The sequence below is a fragment of the Ursus americanus genome, chromosome 13, assembly GCF_024610735.1.
Source record: "Ursus americanus isolate L20-20 chromosome 13, mUrsAme1.1.p, whole genome shotgun sequence".
Lineage (NCBI taxonomy): Eukaryota > Metazoa > Chordata > Mammalia > Carnivora > Ursidae > Ursus > Ursus americanus.
In genome coordinates, this window is record NC_142139.1 from 55,667,261 (window position 1) to 55,687,492 (window position 20,232).

The 20,232-nt window shown below is 37.0% G+C and overlaps 1 protein-coding gene across 8 annotated transcripts in view; it reads right to left on the bottom strand.

The window, feature by feature from the left end:
• Positions 1-20,232, bottom strand: part of NEK1 (NIMA related kinase 1) — a 220,702-nt gene that overhangs the window by 37,499 nt on the left and 162,971 nt on the right. For 7 of the 8 annotated variants that reach the window (XR_006779863.2, XM_087866581.1, XM_087866579.1 and 4 more), the window contains 2 exons: positions 7,475-7,651; positions 3,805-3,925 (listed from right to left, as the gene is read on the bottom strand). Coding sequence is in view for 7 of the 8 variants with exons in the window: in XM_087866581.1 (XP_087722707.1) it covers positions 3,805-3,925; positions 7,475-7,651 (298 nt within the window). In the remaining variant the exon portion in view is untranslated. The remainder of the gene's footprint in view (positions 1-3,804; positions 3,926-7,474; positions 7,652-20,232) is intronic. The other variant, XM_045798675.2, reaches the window with a different exon arrangement.

A 20,232-nucleotide genomic window follows, 5' to 3' on the forward strand; every position in this document is an offset into this window, starting at 1 on the left:
TCTGCCTTTGGCTCAGGTCATGATCCCAGTGTCCTGGGATTGAGTCATTGGGCTCCTTGCTCAGCAGGGAACCTGCTTCTCCCTCTGACTGCCACTACCCCTGCTTGTGCTCTCTCTCTTTCCCCCTGGCAAATAAATGAATAAATAAATTAATCTTAAAAAAAAAAAAAGGAATCCTTGTGCACTGCTGGTGAGGATGTAAATGGTGCAGCCACTATAAAAAGCAGTACAGAGTTTCCTCTAGAATTTAAAAATAGAAATATCATATAATCCAGTAATTCCACTACTGGGTATTTATCCAAAGAAAACAGAAACACTATTTGCATTATGTGGAATATACCATATATTTTTATCCATTAAGAAATGGATGGGCATTCAGCAGATGACAGTGGGTCATTTCCAGGATTGTTTCTACCTTTTGGCTGTTGTTAATAGTGCTTGTATGAATATTTGTGTACAAGCTTTTGTTTGCACACCCATATTCTTTCGAGTATATAGCTAGGAGTAGAATTGCTGCAGCGTATGGTAATTCTATGTTTAACTTTCTGAGGAATCAAGGAACATTACATTTTGAATGAAGGAAAGTGTTACTTGTATGATTAGAAATAAATAAAACCTTTGGGGGCGCCTGGGTGGCACAGCGGTTAAGCGTCTGCCTTCGGCTCAGGGCGTGATCCCGGCGTTACGGGATCAAGCCCCACAACACTATTTGGCTCTTAATAGAAAAAGATTGTTCCTGCCACAGACGATGGCAAAGGAAGAAACTTCCAACTACTTTTTATAAAGGAACCGTAACAAGAATAACAAAATCCAACAATAATTTCCCATAACCAAAAAGAACTGCAGATCACTTTTGCAGGTATTAATACAAAAATCCTAAAATACAGGGCACCTGGGTGGCGCACCGGTTGGGCGTCTGCCTTCGGCTCGCGGCGTTCTGGGATCGAGCCCCACATCAGGCTCCTCCGCTGTGAGCCTGCTTCTTCCTCTCCCACTTCCCCTGCTTGTGTTCCCTCTCTCGCTGGCTGTCTCTATCTCTGTCGAATAAATAAGTAAAATCTTTAAAAAAAAAAATCCTAAAATACATAAGTACCTTAAAATAATATGTCATGACCAAGAAGAATCTACTTAAGGAATGCAGGATGGTTTATGTTAAGTAATCCATTAAAATAATTAATTATACAGTTGATCTTTTTTTTTTTTTTTAAAGATTTTATTTATTTATGTGACAGAGAGACAGCCAGCGAGAGAGGGAACACAGCAGGGGGAGTGGGAAAGGAAGAAGCAGGTTCCCAGCGGAGGAGCCCGATGTGGGACTCGATCCCGGAACGCCGGGATCACGCCCTGAGCCAAAGGCAGACGCTTAACGACTGTGCTACCCAGGCGCCCACCTACACAGTTGATCCTTGTACAACATGGAGGGATGGATGGGGTGCTGGCTGAATCCCCCATGCAGTCAAAAACTTGTGTGTAAATTCTGACTTCTCCAAAACTTAACTACTAATAGACTACTGTTGACCACAGCCTTAATGATAACATAACCAGTGGATAAATACATATTCTGCATGTTATATGTATTATATGCTGTATTCTTAAAACACCCAACTTTTTATTTTTTTCAGTATTCTAAGCTACACAGTTCACCTGTGAGTTTTTTCAAATTGCCACAAATCTCCAAAAAATTTTCCAATATATTTATTGAAAAAAAAATCCATGCATAGGATGACCCATGCAGCTCAAAACTGTGTTGTTCAAAAGTTAACTGTACTAATAAAGGAAAACATTCATATCAACAGTTCCACAGAGAATGAAAACTATTTGACAAAATTCATTCCTAACTTTTTAAAAAATCAGCAAAACATTAATAGATACCTATCTCAGAAAGTACAGTCATGCCCAATGATGGTTAACAACAGAAGCATATTTACTAAAATCATGAACAACACAGAGGTACCCCCTATTTCCAATATTTGACATTGTATAAAAGATACTAACCAAAGTAATCATAGAAGAAAAAACTAGTGTTAAAAAATTGGAAAGACATAAAATCATCAGGTTTCATATGATATGATTGTATATCTGAAAAAAGCAAAAGATTCAACTGAAAATCTATCATGAACAATAGCAGATATCAGTAAGGTAGTGGGGTACAAAATCAATATAAAGAAATCTAAGCTTTCATATGTACAACCTTCTAGTTACAAGATCTCATAGAAGAACAGGGACCATTTACAACATCAAACAAAATAATATATCTAGGAATAAGCTTACCAATAAAAGTGTAAAGCCTAGATGAAGGAAACTATAAAAATACTCAAAACTTACTCAAAAGAAAGGCCTATCATGTTTCTCTTGGACAGGAAGAACAAAACATGCTGATTTTCCCTATGTTAATCTATGAGTTTAGTATCCCAATAAAATACCAATTGATTTTTTTCCTGGGGAAGGTAGGCAAAATTTAGTAAATTCTAAATTCAAAGGAAATATTACACAAGCTAAGAATAGCCAAGAAAACCAAAAAAGAAGAATAATGAAATTAAGAAAATTTAGTACATATAAAAAGTGGCATTTTTAATCTAGGTAGGAAAGATGGACTTTTTAATAAATACAAGTGGACAACTGGGTAGCCATCTGAAGAAAAACTAAACCCATACCCCAGGATAAATTCCAAATAGATTAAAGATTTAAGTGTAAAAAGTGCCCACCCTGAAAGTACTAGAAAAAAAGACTGAAAAATTCTTTGAGAATCTTAGAAAGAACAAAGTATCTCTGAATGATTATTAAAATCCAGGTAAACATGACTATTAAAAAAAAAAACTTCTTCATGGCAAAAACATAAAACATAAATGACCAAGAAGGAAAAAACGGTTGCAACTCATATAATCATAACCGTGGCAAATATCTCTAATATTTAAAGAGTTCTTACTAATTTATGAAAGACCAACAACCACATTTTAAAAATGGGTCAAAGATATATACAGAGAACTCACAGAAAAAGATTCACATGAAACTTAAACATTTGAAAAAATGTGCTCACCTTACCAATAATAAGAGATGGATAAACTAAGAACCCAAACCAAGATATTTTTTAACCTATCAGATTGGCAAAAATAAAAAACTTTGATAATAAGTTTGATAGGCTCGGGGAAATGAGAAGTTTCATACATTCTTTCTGAGAATGTAAATTAGTAAAAACCCTGGGAAGAACAGTAACTGAATTACAAATGCAATTTATAAGAATGCAGTTGACACAGGACGTGTACTTCTATGTATCTACCATACAGATATATGTATATACATGCAAAATGATCTTATAAAAATTTCAACATCATTTGAAATATCAATTAATATAGCATATCAATTAATGTAGAAGACTTGCTGAGTTGTGGTATATCCATACAATGGAATACTAAGTAGCCATAAAATAAGAAAAGAAAATGAAGCTCTTCATGGATTAATATGAATAAATTCCTAGGCTACTGACTAAAAATAAAAAGGTGAAAATACCATATACACTATACTAGTAACTTTATTTAAAAGAGAGGGAGACATTTTTGCTTTGTACAGATTAAAAATATCTGGAGGGAAGAGAAAAAGAGTTGGGAAAGAGACTTTTTACTCTGTATCTTTATATAATTGATTTCTGAACCACATGAACATAATATCTTTCCAAAAATTAAATTATTTTATAAGGTATTATAATAATAGGATATAATGCAGTATTAGGTTATTACAGTATTTTTTTAAAAAGTATTACGAAAAGGGACCCAGGTTTTGAAATATAAGGAAAAAGAGGTGACATACTCAGTTTCCTTTGTTTCTTTTATCTCACTAATCCACACGTCGATAATTTTGCATGGCATGCTACCATCTTTGCTTGCTCCACTTGGCTCTTGCAGTACTTCTGTTTCTAAGCCATCAGCTTCTGAAAATCAAAAATATAACAATAAACATGTCTTGAAGCAAAATCCATCTATAGATACTTGAGTAAGTATTCTATAAATTATCATTACCTAGTTCTAGGCTAACATAGTAATTATAAAAAAAATTAAATATTTTATCTGTAGATCTTTAATCTTGTTAACTCTTTCATTATTTCCTGAAAGTAAATACTAATGAGAAAAGGTCCTGTCTTCATTTGCTGACTTCTCTTTTTCCAATTCAATTCAGATTATCAGTGCTTTTTAAAAAAGATTTATCTATTTGAGAGAGAGAACGCAAGTGCGAGCATGGGGAGAAGGACAGAGGGAGAGAGTCTTAAGCAAATCCCCCACTGAGCAGGGTCTGATCTCAAGTCCCCGAGATCACGACCTGAACCACAACCAAGAGTCAGACACTTAACCAGCTGTACCACCCAGGTACCCCACAATGCTCTTAAGCCACCATCAGCCCCTCTTTTTTCCTGGAATCCAGATAATCTTTCATTCTCTATTTTTAAAGTTTCCAATTAGCTTGTCCTATTTAGAAAGAGAATTGATATTGTACCAGTCCTTAAAGTTTTTATCCATTATTCAAATGATTTTTTTTGTTTACCTGTACAAAGTAAGCCCTTGGGGAAAAAATATTTTATTTTTTAGTGAATAATTGTTCATTAACACCTTAAGCGATACCAATATGACTTATTCTACAAACTAGATTTTTGACTGTATTGCCCTCAAAGTCTAAAATATTTACTATCTGGCTCTTTGTAGGAAATGTTTGCTGACTTGTACTGGGCTGTATACTCTCTACTATATGCCTAACAGGGTTCTGTTTTTTTAAAACAAAAGGTATAAGTACCTACTAACTATAATTCTAATAAGTAAGACTATTTAAGTTATCATGGTGAGTTAAAGACGGTCACATATAGCAAGGTCTCTGACATTTCTCTCATCTAGAGGGGGCCTCTACTTCCCCTCCCCTTGAATTTGGGCTGGCACTGTGATTGTCTTAACTGAATACAGTTCAAGTTTATGCCAGTTGCAGCTCTAGTCTTCAAGAAAATTGGCAGCTTCAAGAAAATTGGCAGCTTCTACACTGGAATCTGGAAGCCTAAACCACCATGAAAGTTTATTCTGGAAAGACCACATGGCAAGTTCCTGAAACTAAAATAGGGAGAGGGAACCAGCTAAACAGGCCCTGCTGAGACACCATGCATGGAATGATGTCATCTGGCCCCTTCCAGAATAAGCCGTGCTGACAGGTGAATACCACTAAGTGGTATTGATGCTGCATGCAGGAGAACTTTCCCAATTCCTAACCCACTAAAACGTAAGGTAAAACAAGTTATTTTAAGCCACTAAGTTTTGGGAATAATTTGTTTTGTAGCAATAGACAGATGAAATAGAATTTCCTATCTGAAAATAGGGTGCTGACATAACAAAAGCTTATAACATGTCCACTGGTTTTGGGACTTGGCAGTGGGCAGAAGTTAAAAGTGCTTCAAGGAGACTGTTGATGATTGGCCAGTGAAAAAAGTTTCTGGAGGCTAGAGAAAACGAGATTCTTGTTCTATAGTGGCAGAAAATATGGTGCCTGGAATAACAACGATGATAGAAAACATACCAAAGAGATTCAATGATCTAGCTAAGATGCTATCTAAGCAGAATGTTAAAAGTTCCAGCTAGTTCCTTTCGTAGCCTTTGATAAAGTTGAAGAAGAGAGAGATTAACTGAAGAAAGAACTGTTTAGTTTATGAGGACAATTTTGAAAAGAAAGCCCAAGTTAATTCCTTCCAGTCAACAAAAGCTTCTTAAGGGAAAACATGGCCTCAAAACAAACACTGAATTCAGGTCAAAGACGAAGTCAGGGAGGAAAGGAAAGAAGGAAAGAAGGAAAGAAGGAAAGAAGGAAGGAAGGAAGGAAGGAAGGAAGGAAGGAAGGAAGGAAGGAAGGAAGGGAAAAAAAGAAGAGTGATTAAATGTAGTGAATGTCAATAACATTCATACAAAGCCCACAAAATTAAGAAAATTCAATTTGCAGAAACACCATCAGCTTGGATTGCATAGGAAAGAAAGATATAGTTTAGAAAAGACCTTGAGGGCACTAACTTTGGTGCAAAGGAAGCAAGCTGACATTGCAACACCTGGCTTACTTTCAGAATTTCTACAGACCAATGATTGATATGTGTCCCCCATTGTCCTTGTTTTTGAAAAGGAGTCTCTATTCCTGTTTCACTACTGTATATGAGATAAACAGAAGGTAAGTAACTTATTTTTTTCACTTACAGGTCTTGAGATTGAGAGTAACTGTACTCAAAGAATTGTGCCCAAGAAAATTCACTTCTACATAGGCCTGACCCGGATAATAGTTTAGGCTTTCAGCCCTTTTAATAAGCAGACAAGGCTTTGGGGTGCCTTGGTGGCTTGGTCAGTTAAGCATCCGGCTCTTTTTTTTTTTTTTTAAGATTTTATTTATTTATTTGACAGAGAGAGACAGCGATAGAGGGAACACAAGCAAGGGGAGTCTGAGAGGGAGAAGCAGGCTTCCTGCTGAGCAGGGAGCCCGATGTGGGGCTGGATCCCAGGACCCTGGGATCATGACCTGAGCCGAAGGCAGATGCTTAATGGCTGAGCCACTTAGGCGCCCCGCATCTGGCTCTTGATTTTGACTCAGGTCATGACCTCAGGGTTGTTGAGACTGAACCCCATGTCCACCTCCGTGCTGAATGTGAAACCTGCTTAGGATTCTTTCTCTTTTCCTCTGCCCTGCTCCTTGCTCGTGTGTCACGCTCTCTCTCTCTCAAATAGGATGACACTTTAAGAAGGGGTGAATGCATTTTACACGTGGGAGAAAATGTAAATAATTTTTGGTCAGTGGCAGACCATGGCAGTTTTCCAATGGCTGTAAATTCTTTAACACTCTTAACTTGGAGAGGTGGGCTCTGTTTTATCTCCTTTGAATCAGGCTGGTTTGTGACTGCTTTGACCAATGAAGTATGGCAGAAGTGATACTGTGCCAGTTGAGACTAGCTTTTAAAAGTATAAGTAGCTTTTGCCTAGGATCTGTGAGCCTTGGCGACCATATAAGAAGTCAGATTACCTTGCTGGAAAGAGTTATGGAAAGGTGTGGAGACTACATGAAGAGGGAGAAAGGACCAGCTTAACACAGCCTTCAAGCTATATCTGAAAGGACACCAGTGAAGCCATCTTGCACCCATCAGACCAGATTGCCAGCTGAATACCACCAAGTGATCCCAGAGACAAAAGCACATGAATTATAAAAATTACTTTAGTCAAGCCCTGACTTAATTCCTGACACACAAAATCATGAGATATAATAAAAGTGTTAACACTAAGTTTTGGGGTGATTTATTATGCAGCATTAAAAAAATCCAGACCAGTTATTAAACATAGAAAAACAACGAACCTAATTTGAGATGAATCACCCAAACATATACACATATTCTGATGATCTGTTTATAAAGGCCTGTTTATATAGAAGAAATTAAAGTATTATCAAGTTAAATAGAGCTCATTTTGAGCTATTAAAATACCATCCACATTTCCTTCTGGCTTCAATGACGTCTGTGGAGATGCCTCACTGAACTCTGGACTGTTTGTTTCAACAGAAGAACCAACAGTACCTGATGGATTCATTTCGGGTGAAATATATTTTACTTTTTCTTCTCCAGTAATTAAAGGTTTGTACTTCTCCCTTTCAGGAGAAGTCTCTGAAACAACAAAAAAAGAAAGATCATGCTATATTCTCAAAAATAACTTGAATTTTACCTATAACGGCATTTATAGCAAAATTCAAAAACTGCATTCTTACAACAGGTAAATTACTGAGTAAGCTCTGTTATGTATTAAAAGTTGATAAATGATTAAGGTACATCATAGCTAAATATCATTTTAATTATACATAGTGATATTTAGGATGATTAACATATGGCTTACTTTCTTTTCCCTTTTGTTGAAACTAACACACGTGTCACAATGTTGTATTTTAAATCATTAACTAACTGTTTTTATTTGTTTCTGGTAATTGCTAGTTACTTCTAATTGCTCAGGAACTTCCCATACCTTTTTTTAAAAAAGATTTATTTATTTATTTATTTATTTTAGAAGGGGGGAGAGGCAGAGGGAAAGGGAGAGAGAGACTCTCCAGCAAATTCCCTGCTCAGGGCTGAGCCCAATTCCATGACCCTGAGATCATGACCTGAGTTGAAATCAAGAGCTGGACCCTCAACCAACTGGGCTACCCAGGTGCCCCTAAACTCCCCATACTTTTAACTGATGCCAAGAGAGAATGGATTTACCTCAGAACAACTTATTGCAGTTATCTGTAGGATACCCAGGTCACTCCCATTCATTCCTCGAAGATGTTACTTTCTAACTCCCAGTCAGGAAATCTCCCCAACACTAATTCTGTCTTAACTAATTTAGTTGATTGCTAGATCTCCATTAATAATCCTTCCAATTTCTGGGCCTCTCAATTCCTCTCCAGTGATTTTTATCTTCACCCTACCTCAGTCACTCCGACGGTTATATCTCAGAGAGCTTGTCATTAACTAGAGCTCCTCAAAATTTGCAATGCTAAATAATCCACCTTCTAATTTCCAACATCCTATTCTTCTACTTATCTCCCTCTACTATCCCAACTTTAAAAAATGTTACCCCACCAGTAACTGTAATGTGCTGATCCTACCATGTTTTCTCTCCACCATCATCCTCATTAAAATCCATCTAAAGTCCATCATTAAAAATCACTTTTTTGGGACGCCTGGGTGGCTCAGTTGGTTAAGCATCTGTCTTCAGCTCAGGTCATGATCCCAGAGTCCTGGGATTGAGCCCCACATCGGGCTCCTTGCTCAGCGGGGAGTCTATTTCTCCCTCTCCCTCTGCCTGCTGCCCTTCCTGCTTGTGCACGCGTGCTCTCTCTCTGACAAATAAATAAGTATAATCTTAGAAAAAAAATAATAATCACTTTCTCACATACATCTTTAACTCACTCTACCCACATGGAGAAATCCCAACCCCTTTTAATTCAATTTTCGCTATGTCTGCATATAGGTGGCTGAAATGGTTGGGGAAAAACAGAGTCTTCCTTATTGATCTCAATTTCAAATCATTATCACTAAAACTAAGTGGGCACTTTGTGCTGCTTGCAATCCTAATAATAAAATACCAGGAACTATACCTAGTTCAGTTAACTTCCTTAGGAAAACAAGTTGTGTGCAGGTATTTTTGAGTTATATTACCTCTTACTTCTTCCTAGTTAATAAAACTATAGTGTTGTTCATGTTTTGAAAATCTTCCCCATACCAAGCCTCATCAACAAATTGTGATAGAGGTCACATCTGTGTTTTGTTCATTCAGCCTACTGTTCTGCTATAAAGTCATGTCTATTAAAATCAGGAACAAGAATGCCAGTTAGCACCATTATTAAAGATTGCTTTAGAGTGTCTAATAAATGCAGTAAGAAGAAAAAGAAATAAACAGAATAAATATTGGACAAAAAAAACACTAGTTCCTATCACTGATGATATGACCCTCACATCTGGAAGATCTAAGATCTCAAGGGAAAATCTTAATATATTAAAAAAAATACTTCAGTGAGGTGTCTGCATGTAAAATTGTACACAGACAAACAGAAAGTATAGCTTTATTTCAACTAGAAATAACAATTTAGAAAGGGAAATAGGAAAAATATGTCATCCATTATAAAGACAAAAATACATACATAGTGTAAGAATCAATTTACCAGTTTTCCAAGATGGCAGAGGAATAGGACACCGTAGTTTTGTCTGGTCCCAGGAATTCAGCTGGATAGCTATCAAAGCATTCTGAACACCAGTGAACTCAAGCAGAGATCTAAGAAAAGAACTGCTGCAATTCTACAAATAGAAAAGCAGCCACTTTCTGCAAGGTAGGAGGTAAGGAGAAGTGAATCCAAGGCAATATATAGGAAGATAAACCACAGGGGTAGGGAGCCTCTGTAAGCTGCCTACCAGAAAGTGATTGAGCAGCGGAGTTTAAAATTGCATCTTTTAGAAGTCTGCTCTGGGGAGGCAAACCCCTGACTGAAAGGTGCTCAGGTGGTGAAAAGGCCAGAATCCTACATGGGACAGTGTGACCTCAGGACTGCTGGGGTCAAAGAACAGGGTGCCTGAGTGCGGCAGAGTTCCCAGGTATCAGTAGGGGGAAGCTGGCTGCAATCAGCAAGCCCCAGAGTGAGCTTTCAGCTTAGGGTTGCCATAAACCACGAGCCACAGGGGCCCAGGAAATCACAGAATTGTGGCAAGAGATCCCCAGCCTCCTCCCCCCCGCCCCATCTTCCACCGAGAAGAGCAGCGTGGCTGGTGCTGCAGGAATCTGCAGGGTTTGGAGACTAAAAGTAGGGTCCCATGCCTGAGATAAAAATGTTCGGTCCCGGGGTGCCTGGGTGGCACAGCGGTTAAGCGTCTGCCTTCGGCTCAGGGCGTGATCCTGGCGTTATGGGATCGAGCCCCACATCAGGCTCCTCTGCTGGGAGCCTGCTTCTTCCTCTCCCACTCCCCCTGCTTGTGTTCCCTCTCTCGCTGGCTATCTCTATCTCTGTCGAATAAATAAATAAAATCTTAAAAAAAAAAAAAAAGAAATGTTCGGTCCTGGGGCGCCTAGATGGCTCAGCCGGTTGGTTAAACATCTGCCTATGGCTCAGGTCATGATTCCAGAGTCCTGGGATCAAGTCCTGTATCGGGCTCCTTGCTCAGCTGGGAGCCTGCTTCTCCCTCTGCCTGCCTGCCTCTCTCTCTCTCTCTCTCTGACAAATAAATAAATAAAATCTTTAAAAAATTTTTTTTAAAAAAAGAAGGAAACGCTCGGTCACAAGTTGGGTGAACATGGAATGCGGATGGAAACCAAGGAGACAGGAGTGATGGATTGCTTTTCCCTGAAGGACACTAAGGAGTAGAGGGCGATAGCTTTTGGCCCTGGGGCTGGAGATTGAGAGGCTGCCATTTTCATTCTCATCTTCTGAAGGGAGGTGGAAAGCCTTCGGTGAACAAAAGCCACATAGAGCAAACCAGAGCAGCTTATTTAGCTTGCCCCCCTGGCAAGGGTGGTGTAATTCTGCCCAGAGCAAAGACACCTGAAAATCAGCACAAGAGGCCCCTCCCCAAGAAGATCAGCAAGAATATCCAGCCAAGACCAAGGTTACTGATCACACAGAACTGCAAAACTCCAGCGCTAGGGGAAAACAGTATACAGAACTCATGGGGTTTTTCTCATGATTCCTTCTCATAAGTCTTTCAATTTTAACTTTTTTTCTTTTTCCTTTTCAACCAATTTCTTATTTTATCAACTGATTTTTAAGTCTTTTTTTAAAAAAATTTTCATTTTTACAGTTACATTCTATCCTTTCATTGTACTTAATTTTATTTTTGCATATATGTAAGTTTTTCTTTCTTTACAATTTTGGGAAACAGTTTCTTCTAACAAACAAAAACACATCCAAGATATAGTGTATTGCTCTGTTCTGGGCACCTGTTTATATTCTTTTTTTTTTTAATTTTCATTTTTACAGTTATTCTATCCTTTCACTGTATTTAATTTTATTTTTGTACATATATAAGATTCTCTTTCTTTACAATTTACATTTCCTCTCAATTGATAAAGAAAAAACATTTGACAAAATACAGCATCCTTTCTTGATTAAAACTCTTCAAAGTGTAGGGATAGAGGGAACATACCTTGTTATCATAAAAGCCACATAGGAAAAGCTCACAGTGAATATCATTCTCAATGGGGAAAACTGAGAGCTTTTCCCTTAAGGTCAGGAATACAACAAGGATGCCCACTCTCACCACTATTGTTCAAGACAGTACTAGAAGTCCTAGCCTCAGCAATCAGACAACACAAAGAAATAAAACGCATCTGAATCAACAAAGAGGTCAAACTCTCATTGTTCACAGACAACATGATACTCTATGTGGAAAACCCAAAAGACTCTACCCCCAAACTGCCAGAACTCATACAGCAATTCAGCAAAGTGGCAGGATATAAAATCGATGCACAGAAATCAGCTGTATTTCTATACACTAACAATGAGACAGAGGAAAGTGAAATTAAGGAATCGATCCCATTTACAACTGCACCAAAACCATAAGATATCTAGGAATAAACTAACCAAAGAGGAAAAGGATCTGTAGTCAGAAAACTACAGAACATGCATGAAAGAAATTGAGGAAGACACAAAGAAATGGAAAAACGTCCCATGCTCATTTATCGGAAGAACAAATATTGTTAAAACGTCTATGCTACCCAGGGCAATCTACACATTCAATGCAATCCCTATCAAATACCATCAACTTTTTTTCAAAGATCTGGAACAAATAATCCTAAAATTTGTATGGAGCCAGAAAAAACTCCAAATAGCCAAAGGAATGTTGAAAAAGAAAACCAAAGCTGGGGGGCATCACAATGTCGAACTTTAAGCTCTACTACAAAGACAGTATCGTACTGGCACAAAAACAGACAAACAGATCAATGGAACAGAATAGATAACCCACAAATGGACCCTCAATTCTATGGTCAACTAATCTTAGACAAAGCAGGAAAGAATATCCAATGGAAAAAAGTCTTTTCTTTCTTTCTTTTTTTTTTTTAAAGATTTTATTTATTTATTTGACAGAGATAGAAACAGCCAGCGAGAGAGGGAACACAAGCAGGGGGAATGGGAGAGGAAGAAGCAGGCTCATAGTGGAGAAGCCTGATGTGGGGCTCGATCCCGCAATGCCGGGATCACTCCCTGAGCCGAAGGCAGACGCTTAACCACTGTGCCACCCAGGCGCCCCAAAGACAGTCTTTTCAACAAATGGTGCTGGGAAAATTGGACAGCTACATGCAGAAGAATGAAACCGGACCACTTTCTTACACCATATATAAAAATAGACTTGAAGTGGATGAAAGACCTAAATGTGATAAAGGAACCCATCAAAATCCTAGAGGAGAACACTGGCAGCAACCTCTTCGACCTCAGCCGCAGGAACTTCTTGCTAGACATGTCTCCAAAGGCAAGGGAAACAAAGGAACTATTGGAACTTCATCAAGTAAAAAGCTTTTGCACAGCAAAGGAAACAGTTGACAAAACCAAAAGACAACTGACAAAATGGGAGAAGGTATTTGCAAATGTCTTATAAGATAAAGGGCTAGTATCCAAAATCCATAAAGAACTTATCAAACTCAACACCCAAAGACAAATAATCCAGTCAAGAAATGGGCAGAAGACATGAACAGACATTTCTCCAAAGATGACATATAAATGGCCAACAGACACATGAAAAAATGCTCCACATCACTTATCATCAGAGAAATACAAATCAAAATCACAATGAGATACCACCTCACACCAGTCAGAATGGCTAAAATTGACAGGTCAGGAAACAACACGTGTTGGCGAGGATGTAGAGAAAGGGAACCCTCTCACACTGTTGGTAAGAATGCAAGCTGGTAGAGCCATTCTGGAAAACAGTATGGAGGTTCCTCAAGATGTTGAAAATAGAGCTACCCTATGACCCAGAAATTGCACTACAGTTATTTACCCCAAAGATACAAATGTAGTGATCCTAGGGGTACCTGCACAACAATGTTTATGGCATCAGTGACCACAATAGCCAAACTATGGAAAGAGCCCAGATGTCTGTGACAGATGAACAGATAAAGAGGATGTGGTGTATGTATATATGTGTGTGTACACACACACACAGAGACACACACACACACACAATGGAATACTACTCAGCCATCAGAAAATGAAATCTTGCCATTTGCAGTGATGTGGATGGAACTGAAGGGTATTATGCTAACTGAAATGAGTGAAATCAGAGAAAGACAATTAACATATGATCTCTCTCATATGTGGAATTTAAGAAACAAAACAGAGGATCACAGGGGAAGGGAAGGAAAGATAAAACAAGACAAAATCAGAGAGGGAGACAAACCCTAAGAGACTCTTACAGGAAACAAACTAAGGGTTGCTGGAGGGGTGGGGTAACTGGGTGAAGGACATTAAGGAGGGCACCTAATGTAATAAGCACTGGGTATTATATAAGACTGATGAATCACTGAGCTCTGTCTCTGAAACTAATAATACACAATATGTTAATTTATTGAATTTAAATAAATAAAAGGATGGTAAAAAAAAAAAAGCATCATTTTACCAAAAAACTTTATGAACTTAAATGAATAAAACAAAATGTTACTGATAAACACAAAATAAGACTGGTGCAAAGATAAAGACATACTTAAACTCCTGAATTTAGTAGAATAAAAACAATATTCCAAAAATCAATATATAAATTTAATACAATTCTAATCAAAATACCCAATTACATAAAATGAGTTTAAAATTCATTTGAAATAATAATCGTCAAAAAATAATCCAGAAAATTGTTAGACTTCCAGTTAGATTAAATGTCTTGCATCTGTGTGTGTGCCCATTCACACTCACATACATGCATATGTTGTCTATCAAACTGATTTAAAAATTTGGGAAAACTTGTACGCACTAAAGGAAATTGAAAAGATATAAAGAAAAAGACACACTTGCATGAAAATTAAAAAAAAAAATCTGCATGGCCAAAAAAAGCATCATAAACGAATTGGCATGTGGGAAAAACCTGTGATGATATACTAGATAAAAGTAATCTAAACCAGATAAAAATTCACATGAAAAACATAGGCAATGCAACATAAAAAGGGCAAAGAATATAAATACAATTTATAAAGAAGGAAACCTAAATGGCCAAAATATGACAATGGAATTCACTTACAATCAGAAAATCACAAATGAAATCCATGAAATCTATAACTTATAAGACTGGTAACAATAAAAAAAAAAGTGATAATACTGATAAAACCTGTTTAATATTTGAAAATCAATCCCTGGTTATTTGCAACATTAATATAATAAGAAATATCATATGATCATCTTAACTGATTCAGAAAAAGAGTTTGATAAATTTCATTACTCTTTATAAAATAAGACTGGAAAAGAATTCCATAATCTGATAAATTGCTGAATATAAAGTCAATATACAAAAGTGAATTGTATTTCTACTTTTATATATGAGTGACAATTATAAAATAAAATTTCAAAAGAGATGAATAAAACAATGGCATCAGAAAGTATAAAATTTCTGGAATTATGCAACAAGTTTATGAAATACCTCTACATTGAAAACTATAATTTCTTCCAATCTAAATATTCCATATATTCATAAAGAAGTCAACAACATATTTTGAGAAGCCTACTCTAAAATTTATATGGAAATGAAGAGGGGTAAGACTAGCCAGATTTCTCTTGAATTCGCAAGATGGGAAATCTTGATCTATTGGATATCACGACTTCAACCCTTATAATTAGGAAGTATCATAATGGTAAAAACATAGATGGAAATCAATGGAGTAATTTAAGTGTTCAGAAACACATATATAGAGATTTGCAACAAAAATAGCACTACAGAACAGTGGAAAAGAAGGGTTTTTTTCATAAATGATGCAGCGTCAACTGGATACAAAATCAGAAAAAATAAAATGACTCCTCTTCATACCATACAGAAACATCTTTATGAGATAAGCTGCAGGTCTAAATTTGAAAGTTAAACAATAAAGCTTTCAGAAGTTGACACAGGAAAAAAAATCATCATGACCTTAGGATTTTTTTTAAACGGAATACAAAAAACACTAACTATAAAGAAAAGGATTCAATAAGTTGGACTATAATAAAACTAACAACTTCTGTTCTTCAAAAGTGCCATTCAGTAGAAGGACAAGCCAGTGAAAGACAAGATGAATTTTCAACGCACATAACAAAGAGCTTGTATCTAGAATATACAAAGAACTAGATCTAGAAACCAAAGAAAACAATAACGATAACAGGCAAGACACTTGAACGGGCACCTCAAAAAAGAACATACACATCATGGCAAGGAATTTTTGAATATGACACCAAAAGCACAAGAAACAAAATCAAAACTAAAAAAGTGGAACTATGTCAAACCAAACTGCTTCTGCACAGCAAAGGAAACAATCAACAACATGAAATGGCAGTTTATGGAAAATTGGGTACTGCAAACCATGTATCTGGTAAAGGGTTAATATTCAAAACATATAAAGAATTCCTAAAACTTGATTGCAAAAAAGGGCAAGTTAATTTTCTATTATTAATTAATAATACCAATTAAAAATGGGCAAAGGGACTGAAAAGACATTTCTCAAAATAAGACATACAAATGGTCAACAGGTATATGAAAAGGTGCTCAATCAACATCACTAATCATCAGGGAAATGCAAATCAAAACCACAATGAGATATCATCTACTGTTAATACAACTATTATAAAAAGGCTAAGAGATAACAAATTCTGGTAAAAGCATGTGGAAAAAAGGGAACCCTTGGATACTATAAGTGGGACTGGAAATTGGTCCTGCCATCATGGAAAACAGTACAGAGGTTCCTAAAAAGTTAAAAATAGAACTACCATATGATCCACCAACTCCTCTTCTGGGTTTACATCCAAATGAAATGAAATCAGTATCTTGAAGAGATACCTGTACTCCCATGTTCACTGAAGCATTATTCACAGTAGCCAAGACATGAAAACAACCTAAGTGTCTATCAGCAGATGAATAAATAAAGAAAATGTGGCATATACATTGGAATATTATCTGGCCTTAAGAAAGAGGGAAATCCTACCATTTGCAACAGTGTGGATGAACCTGGAGGACATTATCCTCTGGCTAAGTAAAATAAGCCAGACACAGAAAGACAAACACTGTATGTATCATGTACATGTGGAATCTAAAAAAGCTGAACTCAAAGGAACAGAGTAGCATGGTGGTTGCCAGGCGCTGGGGTGTGGGGGAAATGGGAAGATACTGGTTAAGAGTACACACCTTCAGTTGTAACGTAAGTTCTACAGATCTACGGCATGGTTAACTATAGTTAATAATGTATAGTACACTTGAAATTTGCTAGGAGAGTATATCTTAAGTGTTCTCAGCGCACACACACACACACACAGTTAACTATATGCGCTGACGTACATATTAATTGACTTGATTGTGGTAATCATCACACAAGGTATACTTATATCAAACCACCATGTTGTATGTCTTAAATATATATATATTTTTATTTGTCAATCAGACTTCAATTAAGCTAGAAGAAAGTAAAAGCCACATGAATGGTTATTTTACTTTGGATACAACCTATTCAATTCACATGGCCACATCCAACTGCAAAAAAGAAGCTGGGAAATGTAGTTTCTGCTTAAGTAGCCATGTGCCAACCCAAACCCATGGTGGGCATGCGGAGAGTCCATTACTAAAAAGGAGGAAGGGAAAATTGGATACTGCAGGACAGTAGCAATTTTTACCACATATGGGGTCTCTCTCTCTCTCACACATGCCCCCCCCCACACACCCCCCTCATAGATGCCAGTAAAATGTGGGAATATGTCAAGAAAAACAAAGCAATAAGAGATCTAACATTAGGACAAGTTGAGGGAGAGGCCAGGATGACATCTTTACAGCAATCCAAAGGACAAACTTGTCTAATTTGGAGGTCAGAGGGATTCCAAAGAAATGCTCCCAAGATTATACCAATATAATACCTAATATATTTGGATGCTCTGAAAAGAGATAAACATACCTAGGGGAGAGTATGGCAACAAACTAAAAATAAGTATGTGAAAAACAAAGCGAAAAATAATTATTCACTAAAGGCAAAATAAAATACTATGCAAAAAAGAAAAGTAGTCATGGTACAACATATCTTAGCTTTGATAAGAACATTCATGGTCAATAACAATACCAATACTGTATGTTGATTTAACCAAAATTCTAACTATATTTAGAGGATGTAAGAATGGTATGTGTAGATGCATATGGTGAGATTAAGGGGGGAAAAACGGATGAGAGGCAGCTAAATCCTTATCTTCTAAAATAAGAAGTCCATATGTTATGCCTAAAACTGGGGGGGGGGGATTTTTTTTTAAATCAAGAAGTAACAGTAGTGGTATTTGCTTTATAATTATGTGGAGAAATACAAAAACAAATAGTTGTAAGAGCTGAAAGTGGGTGACTCTGGGAAGCAGAACATAAGGCAAGGAGTGAGGTCCAGGGACTGCTGTTTTTGGTAAAAAACAAAACAAAATAAAAACCTCCAGAGCTATTACTTGGCATGTTAAATTATGTGCACAGAAACTTTTATAACAATAAAATTTAAAATTAAAAAACAAACTTATGTGATTAATGAAAACATAATCTCTGGGTAGTAGTGTTATGGGTAATTTCAATTTCCTAAAGTACGGTTTTTGGTATTTTCGACGTTTTACAACACTGAAAATATAGTATTATAGTGAAGAAAAAAAACAGTTAAAGAAAATGTAATAGACGGATGTTTGCTCCTGGCCATAATAATGTAACTCATATTGGATTAATCTCCCACTAAAAATAAGTAGAAATGATAGACAAAAAGTACATTAAAAAAGCTATATGGAATCATTGGAGAATAACTGATGCAGGCAAGGACTAATGGACTTCAACTGAGAGAAGGTAAACACAGGAGATGAGCTCGGTTTTATCCCAGCTTTTCTCTGAGGGCATTTTCTAAATATCAGCACAGGCAAATAGATTACAAGCAGAAAGCAACAGTCTTACCAGGTCAGAAGTGAGTTAGAATGGCAAAAATTGACAAGGCAAGACACAACAAATGTTGGAGAGGATATGGAGAAGTGGGATCCCTCTTACACTGTTGGTGCGAATGCAAGTTGGTACAGCCACTTTGGAAAACAGTGTGGAGGTCCCTTAAAAAGTTAAAAATTGAGCTACCAGCCATTGCACTACTGGGTATTTACCCAAAAGATACAGACGGAGTGAAGAGAAGGGCCATATGCACCCCAATGTTCATAGCAGCATTGTCCACAATAGCCAAATTGTGGAAGGAGCCCAGATGCCCTTCAACAGATGACTGGATTAAGAAGATGTGGTCCATATATACAATGGAATATTACTCAGCCGTCAAAAAGAATGATTTCACAACATTTGCAGCAACATGGACAGGACTGGAGGAGATAATGCTAAGTGAAATAAGTCAAGCAGAGAAAGACAATTATCATATGGTTTCACTCATTTATGGAACATAAGAAGTAGGAAGATCGGTAGGAGAAGAAAGGGAAGAAGAAAGGGGGGGTAAACAGAAGGGGGAACAAACCATCAGAGACTATGGACTCTGGGAAACAAACTGAAGGCTTCAGAGGGGAGAGGGGTGGGGGAATGGGATAGGCCGGTGATGGGTATTAAGGAGGGCATGTATTGCATGGTGCACTGGGTGTTACACACAAGTAATGAGTCATGGAACTTTACATCAAAAACCAGGGATGTACTGTATGGTGACTAACATAATATAATAAAAACTTATTATTAAAAAAAAAAGTGACTCAGACTTGAATGACAAAATCATGGAAAAGAGTAAGCCACCAACAAGCAACCCTTAAATCTATGCAAAAGTCCTCTAACAAGGATAAAACAACAACAAAAAATCCCCCCTATTTTTGGCTAACTCCTAAACTATGCATGCATAAAGCAATACTCCAAGAAAATCAGCATGTAATAGCAGCTAGGAGAATAAAATGCTGAGGAAAGATTTGAGTAGCTGGGTGGTATTTGGGAGACAGATTGTAGATCAAGCCTCACAGGTGTACAGGAAACCTGGTAAACATAATAAACTTTTAGTTGAGATCTCAGAAAGATCAAGGCATTGGAATAAGGGCTACATGTTGAAATAAGTTAAAAAATACCAAAACAAGCAAACAGACCGTAACAAAAGTCTAATACAAATCTCAACAGTATCAAAGTAATCTGCTGGCACTGTTTAGTTTTAAGAAGAAAATCTGATCTTTGAAGAAAGATAACATTATTCAGAGGCATTAAATTTTTCAACCACAGTGTCTGGCATCCAATCAAATATTGTAAAACACAAGTATGAAAATTATAACCTGTGTCCTGGTTCTGTATAGTCTATGAGCTAAATGATTTTTACATTTTTAAAGTGCTATAGAAAAAAATTTTTTTTAAAGATTTTATTTATTTACTTGAGAGAGCGAGTGTGCTTGCGTGAGCAGGAGGAGGAGGAGAGGGGAGGGAATGGGAATCTGAAGCAAACTCTGCACAAAATGGGGTTTGATCCCCCGACCACAAGATCATAACCTGAGCTGAAACCACTCAGGCGCACCTGTAGAAAAATTTTAAAAGAAGAATATGGACCA